Raw genomic sequence first — 22,464 nt, 5'->3', positions numbered from 1 at the left:
TCTTATTACAACAGCTCAAGTCGAGCGCACATAGTTACGCATATTAAAAAGTTATTCTCTTTTTTTGGGAAGAATAATGAACCTGTCTCAAACCCTGCCCTCTTTTCTTGATCCTCCAATCACAGCTGTCGCTTACCTCTGACTTCCTCGTACAAACAAAGTTTGTCCGAGGTAAGCGACAGCTGTGATTGGAGGATCAAGAAAAGGGGCAGGGTTTGAGATAGGTGTATTGCCTCCATGGAGAACTGGAGGTTGTGCTTCGCACTCCACCTGGCGTTCACAATAAACAATACACTCACCCCCGCACAGGAACGGCCAATGAAATGCTCGAATATTGGCACGTGACGCGTCTTCTCAGACAGGCCAGTGGTTGCTAGTGGCAGCAGCAGCTCCGGACACTGTCAAGACAAGAGCTGAGAGATGAAGATGGAGGAATTTGAAGGTGAGAAATGCTGTTTGTTCACTGGTTATTTGGGGATATTCTAGAGTTAGTGTTATTTCTGAACCTGTCCGTTCTTCAGACAAGTCCGCTTTTTGTGATATCCTCCCTTAACGTCGTGTTTTTCCCTCGGCGACGGTTTGGTGTGACTTAACCGTTGACTTAACCGTTAGCTAGCTCTCCCTGACTGGGTGTGATCGCTGTTCTCTAGCTAACGTTTTATCTGTGTTAGCTACAGTGGCTAGCCGGTGTTAGCTTGCGGCCAGGGAGCCTAGCCACCTTGATTGATTGATTGAAAACTACAATACAGTACGGTGATGTAGATGTAGCAGTACTGTCTATCTGTATGTCATGATGTATGTCATGTCCTGATGAATTGAAAATGGGTGACCCTTTTTTTTTACCCTGATGTAAACAAGACGAAAGTCTTTCTCTGGTCTGCATCCCCTTAACAATTGTGTGTATTGAGAGCTGTACTGTATTGTACCCATTCTGCAATCTGTTAAAGTTTTCAATCAATCAATCAATCACGGCTCAATACAAAACAAACTGCTAAGAGGATGCAGACCAGAAAAATACGTTCGTTCGTCTTGTTTACATCGGGGTCCCCCATTTTCAATTCATCATGACATTGATTTATGACAAAGCAGATATACAGAACTGTGTAGTAAAAATAGATCATAAAAAATATGTAGCTCTCTCCCCAACGATACACGGACACAGGTCGGTTTCTTTATAAAACGGGCGTTTATTGTCTTGGGCTCATCATCACCAGCTTGACAAGCTGGATGTAGCCAATTACTTAAACACTTTCTTCACAAACATAGCCACAACACTGGTAAACAAACTACCCTCCCACTCAGGGCAGTATGGGGTAGAACACATAGTAGCATACTACAAGAACCTAGGCGTCCACAAAGACGACTTCAAACTGCAAATGGTAACTACAGATGAGGTACTCAAAAAACTGAGCGCCCTCCAACCTAACAAGGCCACTGGCCATGACAACATCCCCTCCAAATTCCTCAGAGACTCAGCAGCCGCCATCACCCCAGTCATCACACACATAATAAACCTCTCTATAAAACAGGGACACGTCCCCAAGGACTTCAAAATTGCGAGAGTAACACCCCTGCACAAAAAGGGCAGCAAATTAGACCCAGGCAACTACCGCCCTGTTTCTATTCTTACCTCCATCTCGAAAGTCATGGAAAAAATTGTATACGAACAGGTTGAAAAGTACCTCGCGGAAAAAAATCTAATCTACGAATTCCAATGTGGTTTCAGAACATCCCACTCCACTGACACATGCCTTCTCTATTTGAACGACCACATCAAACAAGAGGTGGACGCGGGCAAATACTGCGGCATGGTCATGCTGGACCTACAAAAAGTCTTCGACACTGTCAATCACACCATTCTGATTGACAAGCTAAAAGCAATTGGTTTTGATAGTCTATCGGTGAGCTGGATACAATCCTACCTGGAGGGGAGAGAACAGATGGTGGAGGTAAACGGTACTCTATCCCCCCCCCTCACAGTGAGCTGTGGTGTCCCACAAGGAAGCATACTAGGACCGCTACTATTCCTAATTTATGCAAATGACATGTCGTCAGCTTGTGACTGCAACTTGTTCCTGTTTGCGGACGACTTAGCCCTGCTGGTCTCTGACAAGAACAAGTTACAGGTTGAAAAAGCCCTCAGCTCGGAACTAGGCAAAATCTGCATATGGCTCGCTGACAACAAACTATCATTACACATGGGCAAAACAGAGTCCATTCTCTTCGGTTCAAATAACAAACTCAGCAAGACCGACGGCTTCGCAGTTACAGTGGGTGACAATATTGTCACAAGGAAAGATGAAATTACCTACCTGGGTTCCATCCTAGAGGCTAATATTTTCTGTGACAAAATGGCATCCAATGTAATAAAAGAAGTCAACCAACGAACTCTTCTTGTACCGGATCTCCTCTCTGGTAAACAAGAATACCCTGAAGACTCTGGCAGGAGCACTCATTCAAGGGTACTATGACTATGCTTGCACCTCATGGTACCAAAGCACCTCAAAGGCACTAAAAAACAAATTACAAACATCTCAAAACAAACTAGTCCGACTACTGCTTGACCTTACTCCTAGAACCCACCTCACCCCTGCCCACTTTGACAACCTAGGATGGCTTAGAGTAGACGACAGAGTACAGCAACTTGCAATGGGCCTGGTCTACAAGATACACTACACGACCGAGGTAGGTAGGTACCCATGTACATGTCAAAATACTTCGCAAAGGTCAGTGGATACCACGATCACAACACCAGAGGAGCTCCACAAATCATGTTAAACCCAGATTCGGCTCAAACAAGGGACTAAACACGTTTCGCAATTATGCCACATCAATGTGGAACGCCCTACCTAAAGCTGTAAAGGAATGTGAATCACTACCCACTTTCAAAAACACTCTCAAAGAACATCTACGGGAGACTGCAATTCGAAACTGGCCCCTACAAATGTCCTAACCCAGTTGTACAGTAAATGACCAAGTATGGCTTTGTCAGTATTCCAATGTACAGTGTACCCCCCCCCCCCCCCACCCAACCCCCCCCCCCCCCCCCACACCTCCAATGTACAGCACCCCCCCCCCCCCAACCCCACCCCACCTACCCAACCCATTCCAATGTACAGTTTCTACGTCAAATGTATATACACTCTTTTTCTGGAAATTTTCTGTATCACAAACGGTACTGTATTTGCAAATCTGGTATGTCATAAATGTATATATGTAGCAGTACTGTCTATCTGTATGTCGTGTGTGTCATATATGTTATGATGAATTGAAAATGGGGGACCCTGATGTAAACAAGACAAAAGTCTTTCTCTGGTCTGCATCCCCTTAACAATTGTGTGTATTGAGCTGTACTGTACTGTACCCATTCTGCAATCTGTTAATAAAGTTTTCAATCAATTTCAATCAATCAATCTGCCCACCTACAGTATAGACAGTCATGGAATCACTAGATCTCAGATTGGGGGTCCCTGAGACAACATCTTATCAGATCCACGAGGCCTGATGTGTATCAATTTGAGGGTTCACAGCTGCAGCTCTACCGCCTCTTCGTCCATTTGTTACAGATGCTGAGGCACCTCCTGCAGAGGAACTGATTACTTGCAACATCTGTGAAAGGAGCTTCCGCCCCAAAGTCCTGGTAAGGAGGAGAAAAGTCACGTTTTCAGTTCATGTGGCCCAGAGTTCAAGCGCTTCTATCCTATCCTTCATAGCAGGGCTGGGTGATGCGTGTGTGTGTATGGGGGGGGTTTACCCATTCATAAACGTATATCAGCATGGTTCCATAGGTTAACACCAACAATAGAAATACATCTCCTTTTAATCGTTTTCTTAGCTTTTTGTACAGTAAACTTACAAATACAGTATCTCTCAAGTCACATTTGCTCTCCTGTATTGAAAAACACAAATAACTAGTTTCCCACCGTGTTGGCCCTCTGTCAACATGTTTGTCTGTCAACATGTGATTGGTTGTTGTACATTCAGTTTAATTAAAGGGGACACAAAATGAAACAGCCATATCCCTCCAACACAGGAGTAATACATTTACCTAACATATTGATATTGGCAGAATTAGATCGGTAAGAGATTCATAATGTCGGTATCTGTGAATCTTTGGTTTATCAGCCAGGACACAGAGTCAGCCATGTATAACACTCCTGGAGCAGGGATCTCAACAGGGATGGACAGGGATTGATTCTCGGAGTAAAGAACCTAACCTAACCAGTTGCTTGTAATCCATGGAGACATTTGTATGATGATGTGACCTGACCAGCGAAATCCTACAGCATACACACACACACACACACACACACACACACACACACACACACACACACACACACACACACACACACACACACACACACCTACACACACACACACACACACACACACATACACACACACACACACACACACACACACACACACAGTACACAGAGACAGACAGACTCACACACTAGGCATAATTAGAGCTAATCATGCGTGTCCATGCTTGTTTCTGTGTACGTGTGTTAACAGTTTCAGTGCCAGCCATTAACACATTCCCTGCCACGCTTATATTCATCGATGTTTGATCACTGCCAGCACTGTAAGTCTATGGAGATGTTCACCTTCTTTGCAGGGCTATAACTTTTTAAATTGTATTGCTAAATTGACATTACTATGGCCCATTCAACATCGATTATCTATCGTTCAGGATGTAGGAGCGTTTTACTTTTTCATTCACACATTCATACGAAAATACCGTCTAGACTCAGTATAAATATGTTTTTATCGTTTTCTGCAGTAATTCCTAGAACGTGAGATATAGGCATAAATGCATATATTAGATTATCAAATGCCGTTTGATACCGATTGACGCTATATTAAAAATGTCAACTGTACATGGTCCTAAACGTTATGACTGATCATGCGCGGGTGAACGGGGGGGGGGGGGGGGTCGTTTATAATTCCATGATCATCGTTAAATGCTTCATGTAGTATGGGTGATATATAGATCAGAGCAGTTTGTATGGATAATAATAATCAGAAACGCTGAAACTCACGGCAGCTTCCTCTTAGCGATGGGGGATGATACTGGAGCAAACAGATCCCAGTTATGTGATGGGGATCGAGGCGATCCATTTCCGGTTTGTATAATACTAATATACGCCCAAATCATGTCGATTATTGAGTTATGACAACGATCCCACGGTGTGTGTCTTGAGTCCCGCGACGATAAACAAGTGGCCGGACGGATTTAGGGGACGGACCGAGCTCCAACGAGCATATCCGGTTTGGCAACTCGCCGATCAGCCACCAGGTGGCAGTATTGAAGCGTTGCAGAGTTGTGCTGGCTCAGACAGCATCTGACGAGGCTCCGTGAGTGAAATATGAATACCATGGCGAAAATATGAAATATGATCAGAATAACGTTGTACGCCGTGATCTGGCAGAATTCGCATGAACTTGAAACCCGTTGTATGACGTTTCTGGCGGAGAAAGTGTTAACATGGGAAACATGGTTAAATGCCAGGACCCACTTCAATGATAGCGTTGTGAACGCATAATCTCTCTCTTAAATTATGGCTATGTGTCTAATCTGCCTGTCGTTTATCAATGACTTGTTTGCAGTCAACATTGTCGAAACGGATTGTTTTTTAATCGTTTCATTTTCGTTTTATAGCATTTTGAAAAGCCCTCGTTTTTCAGGAAAATATATAGATTCCGTGATAAAAGGCATTTACTGGAATATTCTAGCATACACAAAAACGTTGTAATTTTTCGGCCTATTTATGAATCGTTTTCAAATAAACGCTAGATTATCGATAGTATATGTGTACTTATGCACGCTATAGAGGCGGGCTGAAAAATCTATTCTCTCATTTCGTCATCAGCGATCACAGCCACACACACACACACACACACACACGCATAGGGCAAACGCTGATATATCTGTGAAAAAACCAATGATTATCCTAAAACTGGTCAAATAAATTCCATACCGGAGATCAGATGTTATCCAAAAAGATGATTCCAATTCCTGATTGCCATTCCAAATATCGATCACGCTTATTGATTACAGTGTTGGGTCCTGTAAATACATAATCCACACGTTTTCCGGGCCGGCGAGCACAATCGATCCTTCAGTTGGCTTGACGGAAAAGTTAAATGAGCAAACTGGCCACTCCCCCTGCATCAGTGTAAAGCAGGGGTGGCCAACCAGTCAGAGACTAAGAGCCACAAAAAAATGACTGTGGTACCACAAAGAGCCACACCATATACCAGCGTTTCTCAACCTTTTTTTTCAGTCACGGCACCCTTCATGTGTTTATAGGTCTCACCCTCTGGCCTCTGAAGTTGCTAATGTCTTTTTTATTTGGGCCTCACAGGGTTAAAAGTACCCTGTGAGACCCACGGTTGCAAAATTACAAAATCACTTTTAGCCATTTAAAAAAACAATGTTTATTTAAAAAAATTTAAAGGGGAACTATTTTACTATTTCTTTCACTATTTGGGCACTTTTACACAATTCCTGTGAGTCTATGGAACACCTAGGTTTTTTTCAAAAAAAATGCATTGTTTTGTATTTCTAATCAAGTACTAAAAACCGCATTTTTCTACCTCAAGATCTTAAGCCGTTTTGAGGCTGGGCTCCAACCACTGTGTGGCCTGGTGCCAACTGCCACATCAACTGCCACATTATTATGCAGCTGAGAAATCTCTGACATCACAGATATGCACATTTTCAGATGACTCAGTTCAGTGAGGGTGAATATTGTGAGAGGAGAATTGGAAGAATTCGCCAATATGAGAATTAGAGACATATATCCTATTAATATAAGTCCACATAGCTAAGAAACAATGGTAAACACTGAAAAAAGCCATTTATAAGATAGTTCCCCTTTAAGCACATGTATAGTCAATTGGTCCTGTTGTTCAGCCTCACAATGCTATTTGATAGTAAATGTGTTTATATGTCCCACCCTCTGGCCTCTGAAGTTGCTAATTTCTTTTTAATTTGGGCCTCACAGGGTTAACCTCTTAAGCCCGAGATATACAGTAAAAGTGTATATTTTTAGCATTATGTTTGTTTACCAATTATTTTAACTGTTATTAGTGAAATATAAGATTATAGAAATCTTAGGGCATTGAGTCGGAAACCGGCGCATATTGACAGGAGGAAGTGGCACAGCCAAAAGTGAGTGTAGTCTTTTGAAGGAAGAGACTCAGGGCTTTCAAATTTCGAAAAACTACCCTACCCAGCTCACACTGACTTCTGGATTTACTTTTTAATTTCTCGTATTTTTTGGGATTATCTCCCACAAACCTGAACGTTATTGCCATAAAACAGAACGCAGTTCGTTTCTCTACCTTTCTGTGAACGTCTTGCAAAAAACGGTGTTGCAATATGATGAAAAATGGTGGAGAAATTTACATTATAAAAAAGATGGCAGAATTCAGTACTGTATCTACAAAACCTTCTGTTTAATCATCTTCCCTTTATTCATTTGCTTAGATTTTTCAGGTCTGGTCAATTTTAGCATGGTGTTATTTACAGTCAAAGATAATTTTTTTTTTAAATAGAATTGATATTCTCCTTTGGTTCATTACAATTTACTCAAGCCTAGTAACAGACACACTATTTCTGACACTGATCCATATATGTCCCTAGATTCAGATACCAAGAACATGCAAATGGACCATTAAAAAAAAAATTGTAAATGTTTATTCTACGTCCTTATGGAATGAGTGACATACAAAAAAAAAGTAAAAAAAAAAAAAGGTAAAAAAAAAAAAAGGTAAAAAAAAAATTAAAAAAAATATTTTTTTTTTATTTTTTTTTATTTTTTTTTTATGGATGGAAGAGCCGCACATTGACGGGCAAAGAGCCGCATGCGGCTCGCGAGCCGCGGGTTGGCCACCCCTGGTGTAAAGTAATGGAGTACAGTTACACAGGGAGAGACGATAGGGGGCGGTATCTTCCCAATTGAGTTCAGAGAGACTGCAGCACTAACCCGAGGCTTGATTGATGAAATATGAATTCAAATCGCCAATAAATAAAAAAACGACAAACAAACGCTATATAGCGTCGGGGGCACTCAAAGGTCGGCATGAACTAATACAAAACGTGTCCGTGGCACTCAATGTGTTAATGGTGCACTAGTGTGCAATGTGGGGAGAGAGATGTGTTTAGCCTACATTTGCAGACCCTGCAATTCATAGTATTGTATCTGAGGTCATCATAAATCGAAACAAAATCATTTTGAGAGTCCATCCTCTGTAAACGGTGGTTATGAGAGCCTATAGCAGCCTCTCTTCTCTCTGCCTCCTCTCTGTAGAAGAAGCACATTCCCATCTGCGAGAAGGCAGCGGTCAAGAGGCGGAAGGTGTTTGACTCCAGCAGACAGAGAGCCGAGGGGACAGACATTCCTGTTATCAAATCCATCAAATCAAAGGTGAGACACCTGTGGACATCAGATATAAAGAAAATGTATTGCCTACATTTATTATCTTCCTTTTACCCTGCCCAAACCTGTCCCCCCCCCCTCCCTCCTCCCTCACTGCTATCTTATCTTTTCAGGGCTCAAAGCAGCCCTGGGTAAGAAACACACAACTCACTATGCAGCGAGTTAATTTATTAATTAGTCGCACTCGTTTGTCTTGCGTCACCTCGTTGTTTTTTGTTTGGATTCAGAGCATTGCTGGCATCTGCGTTTGACTGCCGCTTCTATCCGTGTCTGTGAACTTATTTTCAGTCTTTATTTGTTTTCCATGCTTATTTTTTACCTTAACACAGTCTACGTTACTTGTTTTCCGTGTCTATTTTTTCTTTGCCTGTCTCCGTTTACACTCCTGTCCTCCACTCTCTCCACTGGCTCCCGATTAAGGAACGCATACAGTTCAAATTACTACTCCTCACCTTTAAAGCCCTCCATAGCCTGCCCCCCCTTCCTGACTGACCTCCTTCTCCTGTACCGCCCCACCCGATCCCTCCGGTCCTCTTCCACTGCTTCCCTCACCGTCCCGTCATCAAAATTAAAAAGCTTTGGTCTCGACTCTCGGAGTCAGCATTGCTTGAGGCTTGGCCTGATCGTCATACTAACTCGTTTGGCTGGGTTAGGGGGAGGGCAAGTCATGGGTGGTAATCTGGCGTTGTGGACAGCGACGCCTACAGGTCAGGTCTGGGCGCTTGCTCAGCGGAGGCAGGACTTGATGAAGGCAGCGTGACCTCCCACGCGTTACACTTCTCCAATGAGAGTCCTCGCTGCCAGGTGAAAAAAGAGTCACTGGCTGTCGCCGCGCGTGTCGGAGAAAGCGTGCGGATGACTTCAGGGTTCCCTTGTACCGACCAGTAGGAGAACATGCGCACAACAACCAGGTAGGGGAGGGGGGGAATTGGCACAACGACTAAATTGGGACGGGGAGAAAACAGAAAAATCGGAGAAAGAGAGGATAATTTTTTTTTTTTATTTAAAAGCTTTGGTGATCGGGCTTTCTCACGTGCTGCACCCTGACTCTGGAACACCCTCCCTTAGACTATCAGAGACTCTCCCTCACTCTAGCAAAAAATAAATATTGAGATGTAATACATTTTCCTCATTGTAGAGAGAGGTTTCATGTCAAAAACACAGCAAATCAAGTCACTTTGCTTTGATTTCTGGCATGTTAGATGTGTATTTCTACTGGATTTTTAGTACTCTCAGAAATTCTCCCGGTACCGATATACTATTTTAGCCTGGTATCGGAGCGATTTCTGATACCAGTAGCGGTATTGGTGCATCCCTAACAAGAATCTCTCAACTCATTTTTGCCAAGTTGTTTTCAGAGCTGTAGTGCTATTTGGCAGTACCCCTCGGTAATGCCCGTCATGTCGTTCCTAATAGAGATTAACCAGGAGTCACCAGTGCCACTCCTTTTCCACTGCATTTGTACTGCGCCGTCTGACTGACCTTTTTGCATGGCAGCACAAATGAGAGAAACAATGATCTCTCTCTCTCTCTCTCTCTCTCTCTCTCTCTCTCTCTCTCTCTCTCTCTCTCTCTCTCTGCACTACTGGAATAACAATGACTTCTGAGGGCGGCCGGGTGGCGCAGCGGTCTAAGCGTCTGCCCACCACCACAGAGACAGTGGGATCGAATCCAGCTGTGGTACCTCCGGGTTGGCCGACCGTCCATACTAACACAATTGGCAGTGTTAGAGGGTGGGAAAACCCGGCGAGGGTGGGTCCTGGTCGTTGTAAAACAGCTACTCCTACAGATCGGTCGGGGCGCCTGCACAGCGAGGTTGGATCCTGGGGGAGGTAGTGTCCTCCACACGTTACACTCCCCCAGTGAGAGTCCGTGCTGCCAGGTGAAAATAAGTGGGGATTGGCTACACATGTGTCGGAGGAAGCATGTGATAGTCTCCGCCCTCCCAGACCGACGATAGGGGGCAACGCACGCAACGACCAGGTAGGGGATTGGGAATTGGCATAACGCCTAACATTGGGATGGGAGAAAAACGGAAAAAGAAAGGGGGGAAAAAGAAAAAGTATAAAAAAAAGAAAAAAAATTACTTCTGTTTCTAGTTGTGTCCCCTTTTACATTTACATTTAATTTGACAGGGGGGACCCTGATGTAAACAATACGAAAGTTTTTCTCTGGTCTGCATCCCCTTAACAATTGTGTGTATTGAGCTGTACTCTACTGTACCCAGTCTGCAATCTGTTAACGTTTTCAATCAATCACAGTCAGATCAGTGGACAATGACATGACAAAAGTGTGATTGCGGTTACAGCATGACTATTATTACCTATTGTGTAAAAAATATTATTATGAAATTCACAATAATAGCGTAGTCAGCAGGGGCGTGAGCCAAACTCTCAAGAAACATGCAACAGTAGCAAACATTTTGAACCTACCCTTTGATGAAAAAGAAACTTGTGACTGAATTCTTCATTTTTAAATGCACACAATGTGTTTTTTGTTTGTTGAAGCGTGCTGTAGGGCACCAGGGCTGATCCCTGCTGGTTGGCATTCAGTCTGGAAGCAGGACTCTTGAGTGTTTTCTAATGAGATCATCTTGTCTTGTGTTTTCTCCCTGCCAGGCGGAGCCGGAGGCCAATAAAAAGCCGTCCAACTGGCGTAGGAAACACGAAGAGTTCATCGCCACCATCCGCGCTACCAAGGGCCTCACCCAGCTCTTGAAGGACGGGGGGCCCTTACCCCCACCGCCCCCACCGTCCTCTAACCCAGGTGACACCCACTGTCCAAGAGACATTTTAATTGAACCCTTGCAATGATGAACCATATAGACTAGGTGTAGCTCTCTCCCCAACGATACACGGACACAGGTCGGTTCTTTTTGAAACAGGCGTTTATTGTCTTGGGCTCATCACCATCCTCGTCCCTCTCACGCCGTGAAAACTATATTTATTGGATGAACACAGACACAGTACAAAAGGCAATAGTTACAATACTATTGCAACGGTTACAATAATACAACGGCGCATCAAAATGCATTTACTCAAAGAAATATAATACCTCGTTGGCCGCTTGTCAGGAAAAGAGTTTCTTGAATTCTTGTCCTATGGAATACCTTTGTTTTGACCGTCTGCTACAAGCGCCAGACGTCCATAAATATCAAACTAAACCGGTCAAGCAGCGTATAGTCTTGCTCGACTGTCCATCAGAGCGCACCTGCTCTCTCTGTCTATTGAACACTTGCACAACATGAGGTAGACATTTCCGGTTAAATGTGACACTCGTGACCTTGTGCCTATCACGTTTTAACTTTTGACCAATGAATTTAGCTTTTTACAACAAATTATTTATGTATCACATTATTTATCTAATTATTACTTTATGCTTGAAAATAAGAAATAAATCATTAATCAATGAATTATAAAATATAGAATAGTTATGCAGCAGCACTTACACTCCCACCAAATCACTCATTAGTTCTGAATGTGGGATTTCTTTCAAACGAAAATATTAAAGAACCCAAATAAAATGTTCAATGAATGTGAACCTAAGTATGTGACTTAGTTGGCCTCAAGTAAGGTAACTACCTTGTGAATAGGCCTTTCAAGGTGAACTGATCTGGTGAGTGGTTTTCCCTTATCAAGTGTAGTGTCAGTGACTAGTAACTTCAGCTTTCGCACCATTCCTTTAAGCAACTCAGAAAGCTCTCTCTTAGCACCCATGAAATTTGTTCCCCAGTCGCATCTTAGTTGTCGTACAGGACCTCTGATGGCTACGAAGGTTCGAAGTGCATTCATGAAGGCGTCTGTTGTCATGTCCTCTAGTGTCTCTATATGTACTGCTCTGGAGCACAAGCAGGTAAACACTAAACAACAATCCGTATAGTTTCAATTCCCTTCTTCCTTCCTTTACAATGAAGGGGCCGAAACAATCAATACCACAGTAGGTAAAAGGAGGGGATGTCTCTGTTCTCTCTTCTGGCAAATCTGCCATTTGTTCGACCTCTGTAGTTCTTCTGTATCTTACACACTTGTAAATGTGTGAGGAGACCACATTTCCACAGCCCAAGATCCATATTCCATTTGCACGCAACTCGTTCATGGTCATGCCTCTTCCTTGGTGTTGTACACGCTCATGATGATGTTTGACGAGCAGGGCTGACACATGAGATTTCTTCGGGAGTATTGCGGGATGTTTTACGTCGTGGTGCAAGGCTGATTGGGATAGCCGTCCTCCCACCCTGAGGACATTGCTCTTGTCCATGAAGGCATTCAACTTGTGTAACTTGTTGTTCTTATTTAGGTTGCTTTCTTTCTGGTGCTTGATTTTCTGGATGTCCTCAGCGAAGGCTTCTTCTTGCGCAAGTTTGACTATGAAGATTTCAGCTTCTCTTCTTTCTTCAAGGTTAGTTGCTGTGTTTGTTCTTGTCTGAAGTCCCTTGAATTCTTTGACAAATCTCTTGAGTCTGGCGATGGCTCTCACTGCTCTGGACCAGTTAGAAAATCTAGTGAAGCGATTCACCATTGATTTAACTTCTTTCGTCGCGACTGCATGCACATAAGCATTGCGAAGCTCAGGGTCCGTCGATTCTACTTCTCCCACCATGTCCTCTTTGCATGGAATATTCTGATGCCAAAGAAATTCGGGCCCTTTCAGCCAGTTAGACTCCTTCAGTTGAACTGCTGTCAGTCCTCTTGAAGCAGAGTCGGCTGGATTGTTCTCTTTGACTTGAGTTTTGCACACAAAGTGTACTTCTCTCTTTAAATCAACCGATGGATGCACAGCAGGTGTTACTTGTCGCACTATGATTCTGTGACTGGTTCCTATTGCATCACTACAGTCACTTACTGGGGTCGAGCAGCCGACGATGCTCCAGCCGAGATCAGTACGCTGTGCATACGGACAATTTTCTTCACCGGGCAGGATCTCCTTCGGGAGAAGAGCTTGTTGACAGTCATAGCCAATCAAAAGGCCTACTTCACAATCCAATGGTGGTGGAATCTTGTCTGCCAATTGCTCCAGGTGAGGCCACTTTAGAGCCGTTTCAGAAGTTGGAATGTGCAACTTGTTTGCTGGTATGAACTCTCGTGTGAAAACTGGTGGCAATGGAATCAGTTTCTCTGAGTTGTATACTTGTATCCTCTTACTTGCAGATTCTTCAGTTTCTGACAGGGTATGACTGTTGATCTTGCAGACATTGTGGATAGCCGCAAGCTGACACTCTCCTTGTTTGTGTTGAGGTCTTGGGCCACTTCGTCTAAGATGAAAGTTGTGTCGCTCTGCGTGTCTAAGAGCGCATAGACAAGGATTTCTTGATCTGGCTGTGTCGTGGATGAAACCCAGACTGGTATAATTGAAGATGTTTGTGTGCTTAGGTTTCTTTGTATGCAGGGAGCGAAATTAACTTTTTGACTCACCGGCCAGTGGCGGGTAGATGGGAAGAGTCTACCCGCCAAGCATATTTCTTACCTGCCAAATTTTTTTTGATTAAAAAAAATATATATATATATTTTATATAATTTTTTTTTAATAAAATATATATTATATAATCATACTTGTAGTTGTATTATCTGCGAGACATCGCCACCACGCAATAAGTCAAAATGCTTGCTATCTGCAAACAGCTCCACTGTCTGTGTGTATACTTGAGTAGCCTCCAGCTCCAGCAAGGATTCTCCGGCCCTGCAGCTAGACCCTATATTCAGCTAGACCCTACATTCAGCATGCAAGGATTCTCCGGCGATGCAGCTGGACCTATTTATAACGTTACCGTTCTTTTGTCAAATCACATTCAACATGCCCTCAGCTAGAATACGCATTCAATCAATGTTATAAGACATTGATATCAGGAGCTATCTGTAGCTACTGCTAGCCCGGTAGATAACGTTAAGACAATTTAGTTTACTGGGACATATGGATCAACGTGAGCTAGCTAAGCTAGCTAACGAGGGACCGGAGGTATTATGCACTCGAGTAGACTATTGCTGGAGCATTTGTTGATATCAGCAGCTATCAGTAGCTAGCCAGCTAGATACCGTTAGACAATGCCTCGTCATGTATTAAACTAAAAGTGAATAGTTGACTGGGTCATTGTTTAAACAGTAACGTTAGCTCTTGGAGGTCCGATATAGACTAGAGCAGATGAAGTAAACAAGCCAGATAGCTTCCGATTGGTCATTTGCTTTTTTTCTCATGAAACCAGTCACGTCACTCTACTGTGATTGGACCTAGTGCGATGTGGGACTTGTAGTTTTTTAACGATCTCGCGGCGGAGAAAAAAAAGACGAGCGGCTATAATCTGTACTCGCACAAGAGTATCGTTATGAAGTTATGAACTACACGTCTACACGCCACACGGCGGGCAGCCCTCTAAGTGTCATGCGCCAAAGGTAAAAACAGCCCGCCCCTAGCGGGCGGCGGGCTTTAGTTTCGGTCCCTGTTTGTATGACTCTGTTGATAGTTGCTGTTGCAGCTGGGGCCATGTCTTTGGTGTCTGCCCTGTCATCTCCCTTTAGAGGTGTTGACCTTTGACGTTCTTTAAACATATCGTCATGCAAACATGTCGGATGTCTCCTCTGACACTCTTCACATGTGCTCTTGTTATCACAGTTTCTTGACTGATGACCAGTTTTCAAACATCCAAAGCAAAGCTTCTCTGCCTGCACAAACTTGACACGATCTTCAACAGTCTTTTCACTGAACGTTCTGCACTTGGTGAGGCCATGTCCTATTCTTTTGCAGAAGACACATGACGGTATGTTGCTCGGTGTTGTATTTGTGGACAGTGTCTTTGCTTGAATGGTCTGACTTCGTGGATAATTTGGTTTCTCGCTTTCCAGACTCTTGATCGCTTGTAGTGAGGATATGGGATCGCACGCAAGATCGGCTTCCTTTGATAGGAAATCGACGAACCTCTTGAATGGTGGGTATTCACCGCTTGCTTGCCTGACTTCAATCACCTTGCGGTTCCAACTGGATACCAACCAATCCGGTAATTTCAGCAGGATTTTTTGACTCTCATTGCAGTCATTGAGAACTTCCAATGCCTTAATGTGGGGCATTGCGGCCTCACAGCAATTCAGGAAGTCTGCAAAGTCTCTTAGTTCACAACCATCTTTAGAGCTTATCTTTGGCCATCCATGCAGCTTGTCTCTGAATGACTTCCCAATTATGAATGGGTCTCCGAAACGTTTTTCCAACAGCTGCCAGGCTGAGTCGTATGCTGCTTCAGTGCCTAATAGGAAGAATCCTTCGACGGCTCTCTTTGCAGCGCCACCTAAATACTTTCTTAGGTAGTACAGTTTTTCATTCTTTGGGATGTTCTTCCTGTCTATTAATGTTTCAAAAGACAGTCGCCAGTCATCGAATTTCAAAGGATCTCCAGTGAATAATGCAGGCTCTGGTGTTGGAAGGCGACTGGCACTTATGGCTTCTGCTAGCATGTTGACCCAATCAGAGCTGTTCTGCATTTGAGGCATGGGCATTGACGTTGGTGGAACTTGAGGTGTCCATTGCAGACCTTGGAGACTAGGAGCTTGACTTATAACTCCTAGAGATTGAGGAATGAATGGTGGACTTGAAGCATGGAGGGTTTGAGTAGTGTTTGGCACGGCTTGAGGGATGAATGAATTTGTGAGGTTGAACACTTTTAGTTCTCCTGCTGGTTCAGCTTCCTGCAGCAAATTTCCAACTTCGAAGTGGTCTTGGACTTGATCGTAGACCTTAACTCGAGCTCTTGCAGCATTGAACTTCTTGACTTCCTCTAGACGTTCAAGCCTTCTACGCTTGTCTTGCATGGCTTGTTGTCTAGTTAGGTTCTCAGATTCAAATGTTGCCAGCCGTTGTTTATCTTCAGACTCTAGCCTTTGAAGTTCTGTTGCCTCCCTCTCCTGTTCATCCAACACTGCCAAAACTTCCTGGGATGCGGCAGCTTCAGCCGCAGCCTCGTTTCTTTTGAATGATTTGATGCTAGAGTGGATGGAGACAGATCCTGATCGCTGAGTCATTGACCTTGATAAAGAACCTGTTGAGTCTAGGATTGATCCAACATCAGGCCAAGGTTCTTCCTTTTCAACTGCTGTATGCCCTTTGAGTTGCCTTTCTGCCTTTTGAATAATGAATTCTGAAAGAAACATGCACATGTCAACTCTGCGCCGCAGGTCTAGTTCAGGAGTTTGTGTTCCACGTAACTCTTCATAAATTATCTTTACATCATGACAAGTGTCTTTTATGTTCCTAATCAGCTCATGCAATTCCTCCTCAGAGGCCTCATCAGACAATATTTTCTTGCATATTCTGGCATGACACCTCCACTTCTCATAGAGGATTATGTATCGACGGTTTACACTCTTCAGCCTTTCTTCTTGAAATCCTATTCCCTTTTCTGTAAGGGTTCGGGTTCTTTCACCTCTACGTAACTGTTCCACTTCTTCTGTAGATTCAGTGTCTTTAGCTTCAGGCTGAGTATGTGATTCAACATTTTGACGGCAGGTCTCAGTGTCGGACATCTTGACTTAACTTGGATGGCTGTGTGTAACTATTGAGCTTGAACTGGATTTGTATTTATAAATGTATGCAGTAAGTCAAATGTGAGTAGCCATAAAGGTTGTTAACCATATAAATACCTTCTAAGCGAAGACCTCAATATTACATCAAATAACTGTTTCAGCATTTAAACTTTTAGACTTCAAGTTGACTTAAATTCAAAAACAGTATAGGATTTGAAATTACTTTGACACAAAATATACAAGTATAAAACACAATATCTGAGTGAATATGACCAGAAATGCCTTAAATCCCTTATTTCATCTTCTATCGATGGAGTTACCATTTAAATGCACTTAAGTTGCCCTTTAAACTAAGTTACAATCACAAAACACAAAATTGTCTTAATTTCAGCTTTGGGTGGAATATCCTTCTTTGGGGTGGAATTCCGCTTTGCAGCACATTCGCGTCTAGACTAAGCAGTGGCACAGTAACGTTAATAGATCTGAGTCCTTAGTTGCAATTTCAGTTAACCACTTCTCACACCACTTTGACTTGACTTTAGTGGTAGAGCACTTCTTGGCTTTGACTTGAAACTTGCGCTTTCAACACAGTCTAATAATTACGTTTGCTTGCAGTTGGCGGTTGTTATGCCGACAGCTTATCTGATGCTGGGTCTCCGACGCCGTTGCGCTGCGCCGGCTGCGGTCTTCTCATCTCTCCTACCCGCGTAGAGCAGTCGAGTTTTCACTGTAGCTCTCTCCCCAATGATACACGGACACAGGTCGGTTCTTTTTGAAACAGGCGTTTATTGTCTTGGGCTCATCACCATCCTCGTCCCTCTCACGCCGTGAAAACTATATTTATTGGATGAACACAGACACAGTACAAAAGGCAATAGTTACAATACAATTGCAACGGTTACAATAATACAACGGCGCATCAAAATGCATTTACTCAAAGAAATATAATACCTCGTTGGCCGCTTGTCAGGAAAAGAGTTTCTTGAATTCTTGTCCTATGGAATACCTTTGTTTTGACCGTCTGCTACAAGCGCCAGACGTCCATAAATATCAAACTAAACCGGTCAAGCAGCGTATAGTCTTGCTCGACTGTCCATCAGAGCGCACCTGCTCTCTCTGTCTATTGAACACTTGCACAACATGAGGTAGACATTTCCGGTTAAATGTGACACTCGTGACCTTGTGCCTATCACGTTTTAACTTTTGACCAATGAATTTAGCTTTTTACAACAAATTATTTATGTATCACATTATTTATCTAATTATTACTTTATGCTTGAAAATAAGAAATAAATCATTAATCAATGAATTATAAAATATAGAATAGTTATGCAGCAGCACTTACACTAGGGCTGGGCGATATGGCCAAAATATTATATCTCAGTAGGGATGGGTACCTTTCACATTTGAACCGATATGGTACCGGTACCTGTGAATCGATACCGGTACCCAACGGTACTTCAGTCTCTAAAAATGTAATTATCTACCTACCTCAGCCGTGAAAAAAAATATCCAAACTTAAATAACTACACTTTCGACCGTTTTCGGCTTGCCATTGCCCCGACTGCTTTGTTGTTGAATCAAGTCAAATCCTAGGTAAGCGTATATTGTTCGTGTGAACGTTGACATGAAAAGAAAAAAGGTTCAAATTAAAAGTGTAAAAAAATATATATATATATATTTGTTTTCGGTATCTCACGTGAATCGATACTCGGTAGTACCGACGTGTTTCGGTAAGTACCTTTTAAAAGTACCGAATTCGGTACCCATCCCTATATCTCAGACAGTATTTTTTCTTTGTTTTAGCTGTATTTGACGGTATTTCGTGTCCCAGTACAAATTACAATGTGATATGTCATATTTTTTTCGTCATTATATTGTAATACAATCGTCATGGTGCTATTTAATTTCAAAATTGTCTAATTTCTTGTACTTTTTCCAAACTGCTGCAAGGGGTAACGGAACGTAGACCAAATGCGTCCACATTTTTATAGGATTCTAGCACATTTTCATAACAATAGCGAATATTACCGTTTTCATTGAGGTTTCTTACAAATTAACGATGCTTTATGTTGTCCTTTATATGCCGATTATCATTAAAATCTTAAATTGTACCATATGTCCCCCTTTAGACAACATATGTAACGTTGCCAGCGCACTTTTGTTAAGATAATTAGTTTACCATTCGCGGTCGCTATACCGAGGTCGCAGTAATAGTTTACCGCTGTTCAGATCACAGCGAAAAAAAGACAAACGCTATATAGCGTCAGGGGCACTCAAAGGGCGGCATGAACTAACGACAAAACGCGTCCGTGGCACTCAATGTGTTAAGCTTAAGATTTATTTCATGTCATAAATATATCAATACAGTCCGTAATAAGTAATGTTGCGTTTCTTTTTCAAATGTAGCCAAGAGTAAAGACCTAGTAAAAACCCTATCAAAACAGCAGTCAAAGTGTATATTTTCAGCACTACATTTGTTTACCAATGATTTTAAGTGTTATTAGCGAAATATGAGTTCATAAATATCTCGGCGCGTCCCGGTGGAAACCGGATGAATTAGACGTGAGGAAATAACGCGTCATGAACGCGTCATGAAATCCTAAAACAGAAGAGACCCAGGGAAATTTCATAAAACTACACTACCAGCCTCTGTGAAAGCTGCTGAAAATATTCTTTGCGAAAAATTCTCACATTATTTTCGTGATTATATCTCACGGGTCGAACAAACCTGAACGTTATTGCCATAAAATACAATGTAGATTGTTTCTTTACCTTTCTGAACGTCTAGAAAAAAAGTCTCAGTCTCAATCTGATGAAAAATGGCAGAGCTATAACTGTAACTGTACTTACAGATTTCATTCACGGCCTTTGCTGCCCTGTTACAGGCGCCTGGGGGTACTAAATACAGATTGAACTCTGCCATTGGAAAGAGGAGATTTGACCCGATCCATAGATGTATGATTTGGCATAATAAGGTCATTTATAGGCCTGATATTCTATATTCTATATTCATATTTCAAATTGCATGTGTCTGGATGGCAGAATTCAGTACTGTATCTATAAAACCCCCTGTAAATCATCTGCCCTTTATTAATTTGCTTAGACCTTTTGTACACTTGATCTCAAGTGTGCTGAATGAGCTCAGTGGCAATTTTTCATGTCTGGTCAATGTTAGCATGGTGTTATTCACCGTAAAAAAAAATAAAAAAAGTATAATAGTAATTTATATTGGTTCATTACAATTTACTCAAGCACAATATTTCTGACACTGGGAATACATTCCCTGAGGTCCATAGATGTCCCTAATAACATGCAAATGTCCCTTGTAGAAGTGGAGAAATCTTTCATTTACTTGGGTATGTACTTTCAGTACTTTTTCTGAAAATATGGCTAGGGCTTAAGAGGTTAAACTTAATTTCATGGTATTATCTTCCTGTGTTTGTGTGCAGATTACATCCAGTGTCCACATTGTCAGCGGAGGTTTGGTGAGAACGCAGCAGACCGACACATCAAGTTCTGCAAGGAGAAGGCAGCTTGCATGCCGAAGAAGTTAGCCGACACCAAAAAGCCTGCCACACGGACACCAGTAAGGCCACACACACACACACACAGACACAGACACAGACACAGACACAGACACAGACACACACACAGACACACAGATAATGACCAGTGGTGTATAAAGTACTTGAAAGCCATACTTGTGAAAGTAAGTCAGCCATAAGAAAGTCTTAAAAAGTCACAGGGGCGAATTCACAAAGGGATTGTGTGTCTTTTTCTGATTCTATGCCTGTGCAAATAGCTCTGAAACACTTTAACCGTCATTCTTTTGTGTCATCAGTTGAAGTCCCCTGCTGCAGGGATGAAGAGCAGTTCTCCAGCTGTTTCCACCATCCCCTCCGCCTCGTCTCGGTTACCACAAAGATCTGGCTCAGGACAATCCACTGGTGAGAGTCAAACCTGGTGGCAGGATTTCTCCTGAATCATGAACTACCAAGCCGAGGTCAAGGCTGGAACAGGGGATCGGTATCAGATAATTTCCCCCAATGCTAGAATCCGATACCAAGAGCCATGTGTAACATATCAGAAATCAAAACAAAGTCTCTCTCTCTCTCTTTGTAGGGATTCCATCTAGTAAGAGCTCTGCAGGTTCAGTGACGAGCATTCCATCTGGCCTCACAAGCCCTCCCTCAGGGTCAGTACACACACACACACACACACATATATAGACTGTCTCAAATGCAAGGAAGCTTCCTATCATGTTGTTACCTAACTAGGAATGTTTCCTAATGAGGTACCTTATAGAAAAATAATTAGTTTGAGACACCATTTCCAGGCAGCATCACGTGACTGACTCCAGCTGAGTTCTAGGCAGGAGCTCAGGCTAGAAAGTAAGCTTCCTGCTGCAGCCGACCTGTTTGAGACAGACATCCTACCTAGAAATGCTACCTATAGGAAGCTTCCTTGCATTTGACACAGGGTCACATTCCTCCGCTTGTCCTTATTCCCCCCTCCACTGACCTTCCTTTCTGTCTCTTTCTCAACCTCTTATCTCTCTATCCTCCCTGCTCTCTCTTTCTATCACCTCTGTCTCTCTCAGGGTGGGTAGGGCCAGACCACTGGCCTCTGGGTATGGTTCTGTGAGGAGCACGACACAGCCTGGAGTAGGACTCAACAAGAAGAAGGTCTATAACACAGACAGCTACAACTCCAGGTAGAGCGACAGGTTACATTCACTTAATTTGACACTAGACCTAGACTAGACTAACCTGACCCACCAGATGATCTGCGTGATCTTGCAAAGGAAAGTTGTAAGTTCTCAATGGACAATTGTACAGTGTCAGCAATTCAATACACAACCGTATCATCTGCATTGTGTTGGTTGATTGGTTGACAACCATTCAGTGAAGACACAATATCTATAATATAAGTAGTGAAGAGGACAGAACCTAGAATTGAACCATGTGGCACACCTTTAGTTATTGATAATAAAAAAATGATTGGGCATAACTCTATTTTACACACTGACGTTTCCCTGACAGATAATCTTGGAATCAATCACATGCATTTCTATCCAAACCAATAGTAGCTAATCTTTTTCAGAGTAAATGGTGATCGACTGTATCAAAAGCTTTTGACGGATTAATAAAGAGGGCAGCAGAGTGTTTTTTCTTGTCTAAAGCTGATATTATGTAATTTGTAACTAAAGCGATGGCTGATAATGTGCTATGATTGGACCTGGATTGGTGTGGGCTTAGTACAGAGTGATTTGAGAGAAAAGACTTAAGTTGATTATTCACTAAAGACTCCAAGACTTTTGCTAAGCAGGGTAACTTGCCCATATGACGGTAGGACGTCAGCTTGTGACTGCAACTTGTTCCTGTTCGCGGACGTCTCAGCCCTGCTGGTCTCTGACAAGAACAAGTTACAGGTTGAAAAAACCCTCAGCTCGGAACTAGGCAAAATCTGCACCTGGCTCGCTGATAACAAACTATCATTACACCTGG

The 22,464-nt window shown here is 42.7% G+C and overlaps 1 protein-coding gene across 2 annotated transcripts in view; it reads left to right on the top strand.

Annotated features, from left to right (window-relative positions):
• Positions 1 to 369: 369 nt before the first annotated feature.
• The window catches only part of zc2hc1a (zinc finger, C2HC-type containing 1A), a 28,457-nt gene continuing 6,362 nt past the window's right edge, over positions 370 to 22,464 (top strand). For both annotated transcript variants that reach the window (XM_084326627.1, XM_084326628.1), the window contains exons 1-8: positions 370 to 442; positions 3,567 to 3,640; positions 8,325 to 8,441; positions 11,072 to 11,219; positions 20,407 to 20,543; positions 20,799 to 20,904; positions 21,080 to 21,152; positions 21,558 to 21,671. In XM_084326627.1, the coding sequence (XP_084182753.1) occupies positions 421 to 442; positions 3,567 to 3,640; positions 8,325 to 8,441; positions 11,072 to 11,219; positions 20,407 to 20,543; positions 20,799 to 20,904; positions 21,080 to 21,152; positions 21,558 to 21,671 (791 nt within the window). In that variant the 5' untranslated portion in view covers positions 370 to 420. The remainder of the gene's footprint in view (positions 443 to 3,566; positions 3,641 to 8,324; positions 8,442 to 11,071; positions 11,220 to 20,406; positions 20,544 to 20,798; positions 20,905 to 21,079; positions 21,153 to 21,557; positions 21,672 to 22,464) is intronic.

The sequence above is a fragment of the Notolepis coatsorum genome (assembly GCF_963971535.1).
Source record: "Notolepis coatsorum genome assembly, chromosome: 12".
Taxonomy (NCBI): domain Eukaryota; kingdom Metazoa; phylum Chordata; class Actinopteri; order Aulopiformes; family Paralepididae; genus Notolepis; species Notolepis coatsorum.
Note: the sequence above shows the minus strand (reverse complement) of the source record. Positions and strands in the feature narration are given on the sequence as shown.